The sequence below is a fragment of the Gavia stellata genome, chromosome 1 (assembly GCF_030936135.1).
Source record: "Gavia stellata isolate bGavSte3 chromosome 1, bGavSte3.hap2, whole genome shotgun sequence".
Lineage (NCBI taxonomy): Eukaryota > Metazoa > Chordata > Aves > Gaviiformes > Gaviidae > Gavia > Gavia stellata.
In genome coordinates this window covers 97844058-97860735 of record NC_082594.1, presented here as the reverse complement: position 1 = coordinate 97860735, position 16678 = coordinate 97844058, and the positions used below count along the sequence as shown (strand labels likewise).

Sequence of the window (16678 nt, the reverse complement as noted above, 5' to 3'; positions counted from 1 at the left end):
CCTGTACTAACGGCCAAGGGTGAATGATCCACAGAACCACTACTGTGATAGCGGAACTGCTTGTTCTAATGGCTCTGTTAATGTCCTGAACGGAGAGAGATGTAGTCCAAATTGTATTTCAGAATATTATGTAGTGGTCTGGGAGCCAAATGTTACCTCTGCAAAACTGGCACACATGTAAAAGCTTACAATAAAGCAGATTAATATTTTTATTTTGGTGTAAGTAAGACTGAATTGTTTTTTGTGTGTGAAATTTAAAATTCCACAAATGTTACTTCTCTCTTGCAGCAGCTGGTTGCTTCAGTCTCACTTGTTAAAAGAGTCCGTAGGTTTACAAATGATAAGTCTCTGGGGGGGGTTATTTTACCACAGCTCAGTGCTGTAGAAAATGTAAACCAACTTATTGCTCTTCTAAGCAAGAGGATTCCAAGAGCAAGGAAAAAAGCTGCTGATAGAGTTCTTTCCTTTGCTTACTTGCTGCCAGATGTTACCAAAGTATTTTACCCAGGCCATTATAGCTCTCCCTAAGATAATTGAATACTAAAGTATTTGCATTCATTGGCAGATTCTTCACTTTGTTCAATAAGATTGTTTCATGTCGTAACTGTAGAACACAGGTATCATCAAATGGAACTAGGAGTGGGGTAGTAAGTAAAATGACAACACCAAGAATCTGGAAATACCAATCTCTGTTGTTAATGGAGCACTGGCATGCTCTATCAAGTTGGTAAAAGGCAGTAACTTGGTTCCCCTGCCAGCAGCGTGGGGATACCGAGCCGTGTATGTTACTGAAGGACAAAAAGTAAGTTGGTGTTAGAAGTGGAAGTAAATCTTAGGACTGCTTGTCATCACATGCTTGTTTATCATCCTTCATATGAACGTGCTTATTTCTTTTTAATACAGCAACTACTCCAGGCCATGTTGTTCTCATTTTTTTTTCTACGTATGTGTATAAAAGAGCTATTTGCTCTTAAACAGGAAGGCCATTTAAGTACTTTGAGAGTCAAAAGGTGTTTTTGAAAATGGGAGCTAACTGAGTGTGATAATCATGTACTGTCCCTTAGCCTGCTATACCCATGGGTCTGTAACTGTCATCTTCTGCAGCTGACAGTAAATTCAGGCAAAAAAAGAATATGGTAGCTTACTGCTGGTGTACTAAAAGAGTGATCCATTCTTTTTAAACCACCAAATTCCAATTTGTATTTTATATGTGAGCTTTTGGAATTGCCTGTGGTTTTTCTTGAGGACAGAGGAAGCTAGGAAATGTGGCTATACTTCACATCCTGCTTAGCTTTTTTTTTTCAAATTACATAGGAAACAAAACAAAGGGAAAAGGATATTAAAATACATATTACTGAAAAATAAAGTCTAAGTCTTTTATATTCAAAGGAAACAGGGGTGATTATGAAACAGAAATTGGAGCATTATACGTTTAACCTGCTTAGACAATATGGGAATGAAAATGTGTGTGCTATGTTGCATATTTTGTAACTAAAGAACCTGAACTTCCAGGTCAGTCTATGATCACTGATCGTGATCTGTGTGTGTTCTAGGCCATGATAGTAGCAATGTCAGGAGTAAGGTTACTCCTTATTCCTGTTTTGGTTTTTTTTTATTTTGAGATGTTGTTTTCAGTAGCTTATTTCTTAGTCATACTGAAATTTGCCATGATGAGTGTGTTTGAGCAGGGTTATTCCAGAAACTTTAAGCTAAAATGACTCAGCATTTTGAAAACGACTTTAAGAGAAAGTAAATATGTTAATTTAAAGGAGGGGGGAAATGCTTGTTTGGCTTATTTAACGGTATATCAACACTGCAGAGGAGAGAGGGGAAGAGAGTGTAAGCATTCACAAGGAGCGTATGGCTGTTCCTCAAGAAACTTCAACAAATCATAAGCTGTTGAAAAACTGGTTCATGCATGTTACTTGGCAAATATTTATTAACTGAACTGTCTGAATATTCCATGTAACACGAGTATCTTCCTGTCTGTTGATCCTTGCATGTCACCTGACTGTGCAGTCATCATCTGTACCAAGTAGTTCAGCATGATGCATCCCACAGCAGTAGGTGATGGGTAAGTTTAATCCTAAATAGTCTTTCTTTATCTGTGCTTCTCCCCCAACCCCAGAATGCTTAGGCAGCAGTCGTACTCATGGAGGGATGAAGACTGGTGTTTGGAGAGAGGTGGGGAGCAGAGCTTGAAGCTTGGTGGAAATGCAGTAGGCCCAGGAACCTGAAAAGGAAGGTACTAGCAAAATTACGAATTATGAGAAGGGGGGGGAACAAGAGAGGGCAAGAGGTGAGAAAGAGGACAAGCTGTATGTTGGCATGGAAGGGTAGTGTGAGACTGAAGAGCAGAAAGAAGATGGATAGGAAAGTAAGGGAGCATGAAGAGCATTGGCAGCAGGAATAGAAGAGGCTAGAACACCGCACGTCTTCCTTCCAAAAACTAGTTGAATTGATTGCTTCTGGTTCACCATTACTAAAGAGTCGTGGACAAAGTGGAGCAGGAAAGGTAAAAAATTTATTTACCATTTTGGAAAGAAGATAACAGTTCATTTTAGGGCCTACTTTTAGCAGCAAAACAGTTGTTCGTGTTCGACCAAATGTTAGAGTCAAAAGAGGGAAGATTCTGGACCAGTTACTGATCGACTGGAACCAGATTTGACAGAGAGTTGCAGGGCCAGGATTTTGTGTCACTTTAGTATTCAGCTAGTCCAAGTTAATGCTTAGTTTATTGACAGGCTCATTATTTGTGAAATCCTAAAGTACATAAAAATGAAATAACTGACAATGAAACATCTTAATTTTGATGAAGTTTTTAAATGCCAAAAATGTGTAGAGGGGATTTTCTTACACATTCAACAACTTAGGTCTATTTTAAATGCAATTATTAGTTAAATAAGGCTCTTCTTCATCCTTTAAGTGTACTTCAGTAGCATTAGGAATTCAGTCTTTCATAGAAAGAATCATTAGAAACTTTTATTGTTTTATAATAAAAATGTTGGAAAACAGGTATGCTTACATAAACTGCTTGCTAACATTGTATTCAATAGTAATAAAGGCATAGTGAGATTGGTGGTTATTCTGTGTCTTCTTTATGAAACCTCAAAGTATAAACACGATTAAAACAAGATTAATTTCAGTCACAGTTTATTGGGTGCTGATACAAATCATTATTAAAATAGGATTTCCCGTTGCTTTGGTTTAATTCGCCTGGAAGGATATGATAAAATGAATGTCTCCAGAAGTAAGAGATTCACTAAACGCTTGTGTGGATATTCCAAAGGCTTCAATGGCAAAGGAATGGAATTGTGTCTATCACACACGCAAACCTGTTGTTTATCCATGTGGGGAATGCTGGGGAAATGTGGAGGGTCGAGTTCGGGGTTTTTTAAATAAAATTTGTGTTTGAAAAAGTAAGTATCATTAAGTAGGAAAGTTGTACTAGAATCAGTTCCAGCTGTGGAATTGCTGATAACATGTCCTCTGGTATGTAAGGGGTTTTTGGTAGTCTTTCTAATGCAGTCGTCTTACCACGATAGCAGCAAGGCAGATACTACACCATCTTCTTGATTTGGGGTCTAAAATGTTATGATGACAGCACATTGGGTAAATACTGAGGGGAAAAAAAGTACTTCTCTGTCCTGTGGCAAGTAGGTATGTGTGAGGAATCATGATGTGTATGCTAGGATTCACAAGCAAGAACTGTGAAAAGTCCTTCAGTTTGCAGTAAGAATACAGAAAAAAATTCCCGAAGGAATCTTCATTTACTATGTGAATATTGGGGATGAATGAGGGAGTGATGGGAAGTAATTTTGCTCTGTTGTACCTAATCCCTTGGGAGTCTTGGAGCAGTAAAGAAGAGAGGTTTCCTTTCTGCCAAGTTTTGTTTTCCTTTTACCAAAATTTCTGTTTAGTCCCCTTAATTCCTTACTATTACTTTATGGAGCTAATAAAGCAGGGTCAAATTACAGTGTGAAATGGGTAGAAGAAATTGAGATGTTGCAGGAGGTTTCTTGAATTTGAGAATCGTTTAATTTCTATTAAACGATTTTTTATTTCTATTAATGAGGTTTTCATTTTGCAGAAGGTAGGAGAGCAACCTGAGTATTTCCTTCTGCAATGCCAAGAGCTACCTGGAGGCAGGATACTTAAGCAATACTGAGGTGACATTATTTTATGACTAGATTGGATAGGAACTCTCATCTTCCTTGTTAAGAAGTGCTATGGTAAATTGGTGATTACATGAACATGAACCATGACTATGCATGCTTCCCAAGAAATATGCTGGTGTAAACACAAGGGATGTATGCAGAATTAAGGAGCTGAAGTTCTTCAAGAGGCCCAGGTGCCCTTAATTCTGCTTTTATTGTGGTGCCTTGAGAAATTAATATTATCCTATGCATCCTTAATATCCATTTTATCAGTTATGGCACATGCAATTTTAGCTTGTAAAGTGACACATTTTTTGTGATACTTTTTTCATATTTGGTACGTGCAAATAGGAGAATTTCCAGAATTCCTTTAAAATACTGAAAGCAGAGTTTACACAAAGAGTGTGTTGCTGAAGGGACACAAATCTTTTCATGAGATGGTTTGTTGTTTGTCATGCTGTGTGACATTGTGTGGTGATGCTTGGAAGATAGTCTGTGATATAAATACTTGGTATGGCTTGTTAAGTTCTGAAATGGGATGATACGAAAAGAGGATGCTATGCAAGATTAATGGGACAACAAAGCAGTATATATAGTGTTGGAGAGGTCTTGCCAAATAAAGTCAGTGTTATGTAGTATATATAATTTTCAAAATTTTATTCAATAATATTTTCAAAATCCTGTAGGCAAAGAAAGGCTGATGATAGCTTGTAATGTAGCCTGTATTTCTGAAGAAATTTAACCTTAGTAGTGGATATTAATTTATTTTTAATTTTCAGTTTCTTAAAGTGTAATATGCATTCAGTTTTTTAATGTAATCTCATATTCATCAAGATTAAGCTATAAATAACTTTATTGCACCACGGAACACTAAAGGGAAAGAAGTGACACAAAGTAAATATCATTTTACAGCAGCCCAAAATTGGTTTTCTGGCTTTTTAGGGCTTGTCTCCCAGGGAAATTGACAGCATAGCTGTTGTGTAATAACTGTTTAGCTGTATCTGCGTAGTGCAGCTCCCTGAGGCTGGTATTATATTCCTGAACAGGAACATCATCTTTCTAAAAGTATAATATACTAAATAATTACTATACTTTGTAAGTACATAAGGTAGAGGAAATGGAAGCCACCTTGCTGCTGAATGAGGAGTAGATTTTCACTGAGCACAGTTTTAATGAACATGTATGCATCAACTTCTAATTGATTTGTTTGTCTCAATTTTACTGAATGTCTCTTCACAGGCAGGTTGATGGAGATAGGTAACCACTGCAGCAAAGGTAGAATGAATCCCTGATGGCATGTTGTCATATGTACTCTACATATTGCTTCATTATTATTATTTGAATCTATAAAAATATAAATGTATCTTGATCTTAATGTCTGCTAATATTTTTACATATGAATGTATGCACAAGTCTTTGTTTCTTACTAGCTGACATGCAAATAAGAGAATGACTGAACAGAGGGTTCTTCTACGCTTGAATGAGCAAGGTCATATTTTACTTTGTAGTAAAAACTTCAGTCGTGATAAGCCTTTTAAGTGACAAAGCAAGTTGCCCTTGGTTTTGGATTCATAGTTAAGTATCTTTTTTATTATGATAACATGACTTTAAAGCTTCTCTGCAAGAGAAATAAAAGGAAAAAACCAAATTGGCAATAGCAATTCCAAGTTTGGGCTCCACAGTGCCTTGGTATTGTCTCCATCCTTTAACAGGTATATCTGTTCCCTGTTCTTGCCCCCACTGGGATATGCAAGAGGACATAACATGCAAGCTCAAATCTCTCTTGTTTCCTTGTCTGATATGTTTTAGTGTAGACTCTAATTAAGTGTCTCTTGGAATAAGGCAGTATGACTGCAATACCCTCTGGCTCCTTCTCAGCCAAAACTTTTCCTCTGCAGCATCTTTAACCTGGGCCTGCATTTCTTCAGTACCTCTTTCCTTCTGCCCTCAATATCTCATCTGTCTAGAAACTTGTCTATTTCCAGAGTTTCAGCAGAAGGCTTTGCAGGCAAGGGCTACTTTCTTCTTCATACATGAAATACTTTTGATTGACCAGATCTGGCAGCAGTGGCACAATCTGATCTTTGCTGCTGTTGTTTCTGAATGAAGAGAGCAGGTTTTTCAAATTTGCAATGGTGAAAGTAGTCCTTCTTTATGTCTGAGCAGAGACAAGGAATAGATCATCCCAATTTATCTAGCAGCGACCTGCATTTGGAAGATGCTACACATAGTGAGAAGTCCTCTATTGGAAAATAGCCCAGTAAGTTGAGGTGGGTGAAAATGAGTATCAAAATTATAGAAGATAAATAGTGTGTGAAGAAGGGAGTAAGAGGGTACACTGTCTTCCCAGAACAGAATTAAGTTACAAAAATGAGGTGAGTGCATTCTTTAGGGACATAGGTCTTTGACTGTTTAAGAGAAAGTGGTAAGAACTTTTAATGTGTTATCTGCCCCTTGAGGCTTCAAGACCAGGTGTATCAGTTTGGACTGAAGCTCCTCCTAGCTCAGTATTTCATCTCTAACCAATGACTGAAGCTTATACTGCCTTATAACTCCTCAGAGTATCTTCCCTGCTCTTTTAGAGCTAGGTTTTTATGAACCAGAAATGGCGTCTATATTGAGTGACCTTTAGCATTTTGTTTTTCTGTGAACTTGTCTGAAAAACATTTGTTCAACACTATGCATGGATAAATTTTTGTTCCCAAATCCAAATACCAACTTCATTTCACTTCCAAAAATGTTGGAGTTACTTTCATTCCAGTTCTTACACAGTTGGCAAAACTGGGAACACAGAAACTTTGTCTATGTGAGAAACGGAGATAATCTGATTGAAGATCTCAGTTCTGTGTTACAGCCATTAGATCATTTCAGACGGCCTTTGTGCAACATTAGTGTCTGGAACTTCCTCTGAGATAGTTTTGCAGGCTTTTTTAAGCAGTTGTGCTTTCTAAAGACATTTCCACAATCTTTGCTACTTTGCTTCCACAGTCATTACTACTTTTTAAAAGTAGCTTTAATATATCAAACAGATGCTATTAAATATAATTAAAGTAATTTTAAGTGGTAATGTTTTGAAAGGTTTTTTTAAAATTGCTGAATAATTCTGTAGCAGAACCTGTCTTCACAGAACACGTGATCCTAACAATGGCTCGTGCCCCTCCCTATAGTCTGTTAGTTTTTATCATGTAGTAGATTACTTGATCATAGCCATCATTAGAATACGTTCCATGGTAAAATCAAAGCATGATTATGAAGGAGATTTAAATAAAAAAAAATAAAATTCACCTTTCTTGGTTTCATGCTTAATTTTTACAACACTGATGAGTTATTCCTATTTGCATTTTGTAGTTTTGTTTTTGGGATGTGTCTAGTCTAGTCTAAGCAGACAGATACTGAGCCAGAGAGTAAAATACAAAGGTTGAACAGCAAGCGAGTTAGCAGTCCAAATGTAGCCTTCTGTTAGAGGTGTCAGCAAAGACCAAGATAAATATGGAGAATGAATGGAATATGATGAGCGGAAGTTCAAATAATAGCATGGGCTAGTGGGTGTGATTAGAGATTATTAAAAATGCAAAAAAATTTTGCAAAACCTGCAAAAAAAAATCCTGTCAGTTTATTTAAACTTGGGGAGGGAACCACATAAGAAACCAAAATACTTTCTGAGACACTATGATTAAAGAAAATATGTTCTATGTTGTTGTCTCCTTCTAAATATTTCTCTGTTGGTTTTTAGGTTTCTGTCCTCTACGTTGTACATCAGTGGGATTCACTCTGCTGGAACAAAATAATGTCGTCTTCAACCCATTGAAGGAAAGGGGTGAGCAGCTTTCTCATGGCCAATATTTTATCTCCTTTAGAAAGCAGTGTGCTCTGGAAGCAAATATCATTATGTAGTTTGATGAAAAGTGAAGCCAGATCTAGATGCTTTTCGTGTGTCCAACAGGCTTGCTGTTTTGATTTTTGTTTCTTTTTAACTTTGTATGTGAATATAAGGATCTGTGTTACAGAGTGAGTGCCAGGACTAATGTTAAATAAGAATGAACAAATAGCCATGCTGAATCTGCCAATCGTCCATTTCTCTCTGAAGGACTTCAAAGGAACATGTATAGGGGAAAATTAGAAGGAACAATTACTTGTTAACAAGTCTGTTAGGTAGTTTCTTCACAACCCTAAGACAGTTAGTGGTTGGTTTATACCCTGAAGCATAACTATTTATATCTCTTACAAACATCTGTTGTAGCTTGTATATGTTAAAAATGATATTACTGAACTCCAACAGCTTACTTGCACCTTATGTTAATGTTACTGGGTGGTCCCTTTGCTCTTAATTATGAAAGAGTAAGTAGAGCAAGTGAGGAGAAATGTATGTTAAGTGATCTCTTTGTGTACGTTTCAGCTCACCTTTAATCTCTTCCCTTAGATACTCCTTAACTTGCACAAAGTCTCCACACTTCTAATTATGATTACCCCTCTTAATTTAGCTTCCTTTCTACTCTGAGTTTTACCTTCATACTTAACTTTTATTAAAGGCTTGAATTTTTTTTCCTTTCGCTTTGTTTTGCAGAATGAGATACTTTTATGAATTCCCTTTCACCACAGATATCAATGGAGTTTTTGATTGCAGTTCATGCATCAGCTTCTAGTTTACATGACCTTAAACATTTCTTTGGGTTTTCCTCACACTTTGTTTTCAAAATAAATAGAATGAGAGTTAATTCTATTCTGCATGAAGCAGACTGGTTGACTCTCTCAGCCTTGGGTTATTTTTGTTTTATTTGTAACTCTCTGAATGTAACACAAATGCACAGTTTTCCTTCTACTCTCAATTTCTTTAACAAAGAATAATTGGCATTTTTAAAGCTAAGTTGTCCAGAAGTCGTGTTCTTAGGCCCACTTCAGATACCTTAGGCCATAGAGTATTGGGTATAGCTGTGCTGGTTAAAGATGGTCCTGCTGTGAGTTGATAATTGCCACGCATGAGCCAGAAATTACCACACTAATAGGTCAGCCAAGAGCAGGGGTTGTATGAGTGCACAGCAATGTGCTTTAGACACAGTCAGCTGGTTTACATCATAGCCACCTTTAACAGGGGGTTGAACTAGCCTAGCTGACTTCATGTAAAAAGGATCAGAAATCATTCACGTGTTCAGTGGGCTCAGTGGTAGAGCTGTGGAAGTAATTAGCTCTGGCAGGGTGGCAGTGATAAACATCTGGGAGCGATACCAACTTTGTCTAGCATCATTGTTTGCGAAATGAACATCTGCTTAGGCTCTGTGTCTCCTAACTAGAACTAGATGCTGTATCCTAAATTAGGTTATAAAAGCCAAATGTGTAAATACCTTTTCAGTTATTTTTCTTCAAGTTTAACATAGTTTTTCTCTTACCACTACTGGGTAATGAGAAGATGTTTCTCTTTAGTGAACCAAAGTAATTCCTCTGTTAATTGCCTCAATTTAAGTGTGTGATTAGCTCAATTTGTTCTTCTAGATTTGCAGTAGTTGTCTTCACTAAACCTCATCAGTTGCTATCTTGCCTAATAGCTTAATCTTCTTCTACTGTAATTATAAGTCAGAGGGGAAGCTCATATGGGAAATAAAGGATATACCCATGTAGAATTCTTTCCGGCCATTCCCCTGGGAGAGAATAGGGCAAAAGTCCTTTTTGATGAAATAATCTATGGATCTAGCTCAAAGCTGTGCACCTCTTTCTTCCTGTGGCCTGAGGGATTTCCAGATGTGGAATGTCTCTTCCTTATGGAAATTTGGAAGGAAGGGTTGGTCCACTTGTCTGATTCTCCAGAAATTCTTGCCATGTCCTATTGTCTTCACCAGTTTACGTGTGTTATCTTTGTTGCTTCCCTCTCCACGTTGTTCTTTGTGTCACTAATATGATCTCACATCCTTGCTTAATTCTAAGATGTTCTTCCTCTTCTACAACTGTTGTACTACTTATTTCCTCCTTTCTGACTAAGAACTTAATCTTTTTCCCACAGCCAAACAATTTCTTTAACAGCATTTTGTGAGGAACTTCTTCACCACCTAAAACAATCACTGAATAGTGTTTACTATTTCTTTGTTGATCTGTTCAACTGTTCTACTTTTATTTTGAGGTTAGTCTGGTCTGTGCTTTGGCTATCACAGTCAGAAATTAAATGTGCCTTTTGAGAAGGAAGAAAAGCAGCATTTTGTGTGTGCTCTTTTGTGCTATAAATACAGAAAGACACTAATGCCCTGGTTGTAAGATACCATTTTTGAAAGAAAACAACTGTTCAAACGTAAGGCAAATGCTTACAGGGCTGATGTTTTAGAATATGTCCCCTTAAAGTATTTTGAAAGATATCTCACTCTGCTATTGTGGCAAGTGCTGATTTAACTTTAAGTGATTCATAACTATTAAAAAATGTTAAAAATCTAAAGTACTTCTATCAGTGAGTACATTTGTCGGTCACTTTTTTTTTATTTTGGTGGAGAAATCAGTACTATTTTTGGATTTTCAAAGAAAGAGATACTGGAGTTCTATAAAGACTATAATATAGACAAACTAGAACCAGAAAATACTTTCATTAAAGCTATTAGAAAAACTGTAAATGCAATCTTTACTCTTTTCCTCTGTAAATTGTATTCTTAAGATAAACACCTTTTAGCATAGGAGTTCTCAAACTGTAGCATACCTTTTAGCTAGTATTCCACAAGCTACTTAAGATGATATGCGCATGTTGTCTACAGATAGAAACTTGTTCAGCTCTGCAAGCACATGACCCAATGCCAGAACCAAGTTCTGTTCTGTCTGCTCATATTTGTGGTTCACAAGATGCTTTTCTGTGTGTAAAACGGCATAGGCTCCCAAAAAGTAACCGTTTCATTTAAGCATGAGTGAGTGAAAGTCAATAACCTCGTTTGTAAAGGAAGTCATGCTTACGTCATCCTGGTGAACTTCTCTGGTCTTTCAAAGCTGTTTTAAAAAAAAATAAAGAAACTGCAGTAATGCCTAGGAATCGCACTTTGAATAGAACTTGATGCAAAGTAAGGCTTGAGGTTTGTCCTGGGGAGTTAGGTTTGTCTCTGTGCCTGAAGCTGTTAAGTGAACAAAGCAGGGAATCTTGAAATTTTTCCTGTGTTTCCTAAATGAAACATTTACTTGAGACTATTACAATCTGTAGGGGAAAATACCCAGAAATGTAAAAACTGCTCTTCAAAATGGTCATATACTGTAGTAGTATGCCATGGTGAAGGAAAGATTTCAAAACAGTTGAAAAACTTACAGTGATTGAACACATTACAAAGAAAAAAGTTTTTGTTTCAGATCTTAAACTGGTGAAAATTCTAATACTTAGTTCTCTGAAACTGACATAAGTGGAAGGGAGCAAAAAACCTGGAATTAATACCTGGATGTAATCTTTTTCAAGACATGAGCTCTATCTTCTTTTTTAATATGAATGGGTTTTTTATAGTAGCTAAACATTAGGACTCATAATTGTCAAGGAAAATTGAGTTCTGTGGTAATATTTAATGGTAATAGCTGAATGAATTATGTGATTTCAGTTGTAATGGCTGCTAATCTGACAAGAAAATGAAATGTAAATTAGTAATTTGATGGATAAGCTCTATCTGGTGGTGGTGCTATGCTATTTTTTTTTTTAATTGCTGAATATCTAACATAAAAAAAATGTTAACTCATCTGGGCACCAAACTCGAGCTAATGCTTAGAGGGAATAACATACATAAATTTACTTCTCTTACAAATCGTATTAAAATTACTATTTCCCAAAGTATCAAATGTCTATGAAAATGATACTTCTGAATTCCTAGGTCACTGTTGAAACTATATAATCGCATAGGCCCAATTGTTTAAAAGTTGTTAGATATTGTTTCATTCTTTGTTGAGCCTTAAATGACTTGGATGGTAGATTCCTGATGTCAGAAGTGATTTGAGACTTCCGTTTCTAAAAGTAATTTCAGGCCCTAACTTTAGAATCTGGGATTCATACTCATAAGTAAATAGGGTATTCCTTAACACTTTCTACATTTGGTTCATTGGTTGTAGACTATTATTATTTCAGTTACAGTAATGCTTAATGTGTTGTTAGCCTTTTCAAAATGGAGAGACATAAATCTTTGCTCGTTTCTAGATTTTATGTATTACGTTAGAATCAGTCAGTTAAGTAGTGCAAAAATAAAAAGTTTACTTGATGTTTGTGAATGTAAAAGAACCTCAGCCTCTTACTAAAAATCTTATATTGAAATATAAAATGATACAATGAACTTTTTGCTGATGAAACCTGTTGCATTTTCCAACTTGGTTTTTTTTTTTTTTTTGAGAAAATGCACGTACCTGTCATTGTCAATAAACTTGCTGATTTTTTTGGGCAGAGGTGTGCATAAATCTTTATCTTTTTTTTCATCTCTTAGAACTGGATTCTAAATGGTCACTTTTGTAACTTACTTTTTTTTTTCCTTAAAGAATATTTGTTCAGACTTATGATGATTTGACATAATAAACGTTTTATTAACCATGATGGCAACACAGACATTAAGTATAGACAACTATCAAGATGGACAACAGGTAGGTGTGTTTTTCTTTCTCTATGAACTAAATACAGTTAGCAAGAGAAAAAAGGTAGTGAGCTTTTCCTTAATGCCTGCTTTGGCATTGTTTAAGTATCTGTTCTTGTTTGTAAAACAAGATCTTTAAAGTGATAAGCTGCTATTCTTTAATACTTGGATACTTATTAGTGGTTTAGCTAATCTTTGCGTGACTTTGCTTAACTTCTGGAAGAATGGTTAGATAAGGGGTTTTCTTCTGAATCTGCCCTAGGGTGTGCTGTAGTGTTTCTATTTTTAGGAAAGGCAAATGGGCATCCGTAATATTTTGTGTATATGCTACCTCAGTGTTCTTACGTGTCTGCAGTTACAATAGATAGGTGACGTTTACGCAGTCATAGACTTGTTGGTCTTGAGCAGGTGAAGGATAAATGTAGTTATCTAGAATTCTATGCTACTTTGACTACATTTAAGTTGATGTAATTATGCTGCAGGCTGAAAATTGGTAAAATACTTGAATTCATTTTAATGAGGTTATTGATTAGAATTGCTAATTAGAAAGCTGCTCAGTGGGCTTCCAGTTTCTTATTTCTGTTAACAGCTAGAATAATGAAACATACTCAGATACGTCTGGTCATGATGTTTCTTTTTTGTACAACAGGCTGTATATTGCAACAATTTGAATTGCTAAATTAAAATACTGTTAACTGGAGACAAGTCATGCTGGTGGCCTGTACTCTGAAGACCCATTTTTACGTTACTGTGTCAGCCCTAAGCAGTAAATAGAAGTACTTCTGTCAGCAGATGGCAACAGTGGCGAACAGTCAGAAGAAAAACAGCAACTTTCCCATCTTTTATAAAAAGACGTTTATCTGAATGCAGTCTGGGATTATTGATTGTTGCTTGCTTCTTTTATTGCAATTCTAATTTCTCTCTCTCCTCTCACCTACCTTACATCTTTTACTTTATTCCCCCGGCAAATACATGCCATCCTGTGACACGTCAGTGAAAGCAATACATGTTTTTGTAAAGAACGAGCTGGGAGGAAGCATTTTCTTTCTGTTTGTTTTGTATTTTAAGCTCTCAGTGACCAAGACAGACTGGAAATTTGGGTGCCTGCTGCTTTTGTAGTTAGGAAATGGCCCACAGAAAATAGCTTGCAGTTTTGAGTGAGCTATTTCCTCCTTCTAGTGAGATACAGCTCTAACTGAACATGCTCTCTCCCTTCAAACTGCAGATGTATGGCTCAACATTTATAATCATTTACATGAGTCATCCCCTTTTATTTTGCTCCTCCTTCTTGTCATTAGCTGAGAAATGAGTCTATTAGTTGCATCTTTTTTGCAAGCATTCTGGATTAAAATCATCTATGCTTGCTGAGGAAGCGTTTTGCAAGGCACGCTGCTCTGTTGGGTGGGATATGCTGGCATTTTCTGTTTCTGATTTTGCTAGGAGATGGCTTGGCCCTGACAGGTAATAAAGCACAAACCTTTTGGTTCTCCCAGACTTCTTGTTGGGAATAGTATAAATTCCTTTTGCTTATGTTGTGTGGAAATAGATTAAATTTTGTCGGAGTCAGGTTCTCTAATAGTTTCTCGAGGCCAGCTCTCCTCTCAGAGGGTTCCTGTGAGTGATGCGATACGCATATCTCATGGGAAAAGAGGGCAGAGAATTGCATTTTGTATACTTGCTTTCTGCAGGTGTCAATTCTGGCTGCCTGGTGATACCTAGAACAGTGTCTGTCCTCTACTCGAGATAAAACTTGTTAGGGTTAAAGTAGGAAAAAAAAGATTGCAGTGATTTCTTGTCTTTGTACAGATGTTCCCAGTGCTCAAAGGGGAGAAACCCAAGGAGTTTGGCTTGGGGGGTGGAAACTATGACTTTCAGAGGTCAGGTTCCTTTAAGACCTGTTAGTCTAAAAGATATTTAGCTGGAGGTGATGGGGAAAACCACTTTCAACACCTTCAAAGCACCTCAAAGGCATTACTGGGCTCTAGTGCAATTTAGGAGGTGCTCGGTAGAAGCTATGGCTCTATGTTGTTTTTTCCAGTGGTGGCAGATTGTGTAACTGTGTGTTAAATGGATTTGTAGAAGCAGTTAACTGCTGTTTTCTCCAGTAGCTTGATATTCCTAAAATAATTTGTTATTACAATATGTGAATTTGAGTGGTAAAGGTTAGGGGAGGTTATGCTCCTGATAATTGAAAGGCTGGAGGGACACAGAATATTTCAGTTCTTTGTAAGAAAAATGTGCATTTTAATGGGCAAGAAAAACTTAAGGATCCCTTTTCTTCAGTATCTTGATATAATGTACAGTAAGAAATAAGAAAGAAAACTTAAGAGTAGAAACTTCCTTTTCTGTTGTTTTCATCCTGAAGGCTTTTTATGCAGACATCACCATAAACTTTTTGGAGCAAAAAACCTCCTACTTTTTGCTAGCCTATTCCAAAAATAGCCACTTCAGAGGCAAAATGCTTTAATAATTTAGTAATATCTGTCATTCCCATTTTAAAGCCCAGTGCTGAAACTTGAAGTGACCTTTACACTACCCATCAAAAAGTGTCAAGGATTAAAAGAGGGGTTTTGTTACTGCTATGTTTTTTTGTGTAACTGCCAAGTCATACCAACCTTCTGGCAATTTAGTAGCCCTTTGCATTGCCATTTCCTTAGAAAACAGTACACTTATTTTATGTCAAGCATACAGATTTACTTATAACTTACTCTTTTTCTACAGATGCAAGTAGTAACAGAGTTAAAAACTGAACAAGATCCCAACTGCTCTGAAACTGATGCAGAAGGGGTGAGTCCTGCCCCTGTAGAATCTCAGACTCCAATGGATGCAGACAAGCAGGCCATTTACAGGTAGTAATGGACTCATGTTCTGTCTTTTGAAGGGTAAAGAACAGAGGAATTTTTTTGTTGTTAATAATAAGTAGCTTAAAATTGGATGATCTCTTGGCTAGCTGTCTCAGTAGTTTGCAGGGAAAGAATGAGATCAAATTAGCCTCACTGTCAGTCTTCAGCCAATAAAACCTTCCCTTTATTGTGGGATTCTTCAATTTCAGCATGATTTTAAAGGATATTTTAAAGGTGGCTGCCTTTAAAGCACAAGGGAAATCTAGCAAGCTACTCAGACTGTTGAACTATGCTCACTATTTGTTATACTGTAGTTTTTATCTTTAACGTGAGATGTTATTTTTATTGTAATTAGGTCGATCTTTACTCCCTTTTCTTTAGGCATAACAATCTGTTACCCAGTAATTAGCTCAAACTGGATTAAATGTTGATGTATAAACACAGTAATTTGAGATTTTTCCAGTGTTAAGTGCTGTGCTAAGCAGCATGCTCAGTTTTTATGAGGTTACGTGTTCTTTCACTTTAAGTGCTTTATAAAGACATAATTATTAACAGTTTGCAGGTAAACAAAAAAAACTCAAAACAACCATAACAAAAAACCAAAACAAAAACCTGAAGCAGAAAGATGTATTCACTCATTTACAAACTTGTGCTAACAAAATCATCTTCTACTCTGAGCATGATTTCATAGGAGGCCTCTGAATACAGCCTGGATACTATTCTCAGTTCTGTAAAGTTATTTGTGATGTATAAATAAGGCCCACATTGAAGAATAAATTAATTTTATCAGACTTTATTTCATAATTTAAGTCTGCATTCATCCTATTTCTAAATCCTAATCCTCATTTCTAACACGCTGTATTAACGTATCTCTTGCCACTTAATTACAATGAATTAAATAGTATGTCATAGCTTTTTACCTTGTGATTGTTCTCTTTATTTAAATATACATATTTTACTGCTTTAATTTCCTCTAGAGTGTGTGGTAAATCAAAATGAAAAAACCCCAAACTTTCATCATGTTTTGCTATAGCCAATGGTGTTATATGCAGTCTCTTACAAGACTTGTCTTTCTGTTTCTTACATGAGTGACTGTTAACTTAAACGTGAGCCTAGATGTCTTACT

The 16678-nt window shown here is 36.4% G+C and overlaps 1 protein-coding gene across 2 annotated transcripts in view; it reads left to right on the top strand.

The window, feature by feature from the left end:
- Positions 1 to 16678, top strand: part of PKNOX1 (PBX/knotted 1 homeobox 1) — a 42194-nt gene that overhangs the window by 3412 nt on the left and 22104 nt on the right. The window contains exons 1-4 of one of the 2 annotated variants that reach the window (XM_059816256.1): positions 2225 to 2245; positions 7891 to 7974; positions 12618 to 12719; positions 15431 to 15558. In XM_059816256.1, the coding sequence (XP_059672239.1) occupies positions 12669 to 12719; positions 15431 to 15558 (179 nt within the window). In that variant the 5' untranslated portion in view covers positions 2225 to 2245; positions 7891 to 7974; positions 12618 to 12668. Of the gene's footprint in view, positions 1 to 2224; positions 2246 to 7890; positions 7975 to 12617; positions 12720 to 15430; positions 15559 to 16678 lie in introns of those variants that run through there. The other variant, XM_059816248.1, reaches the window with a different exon arrangement.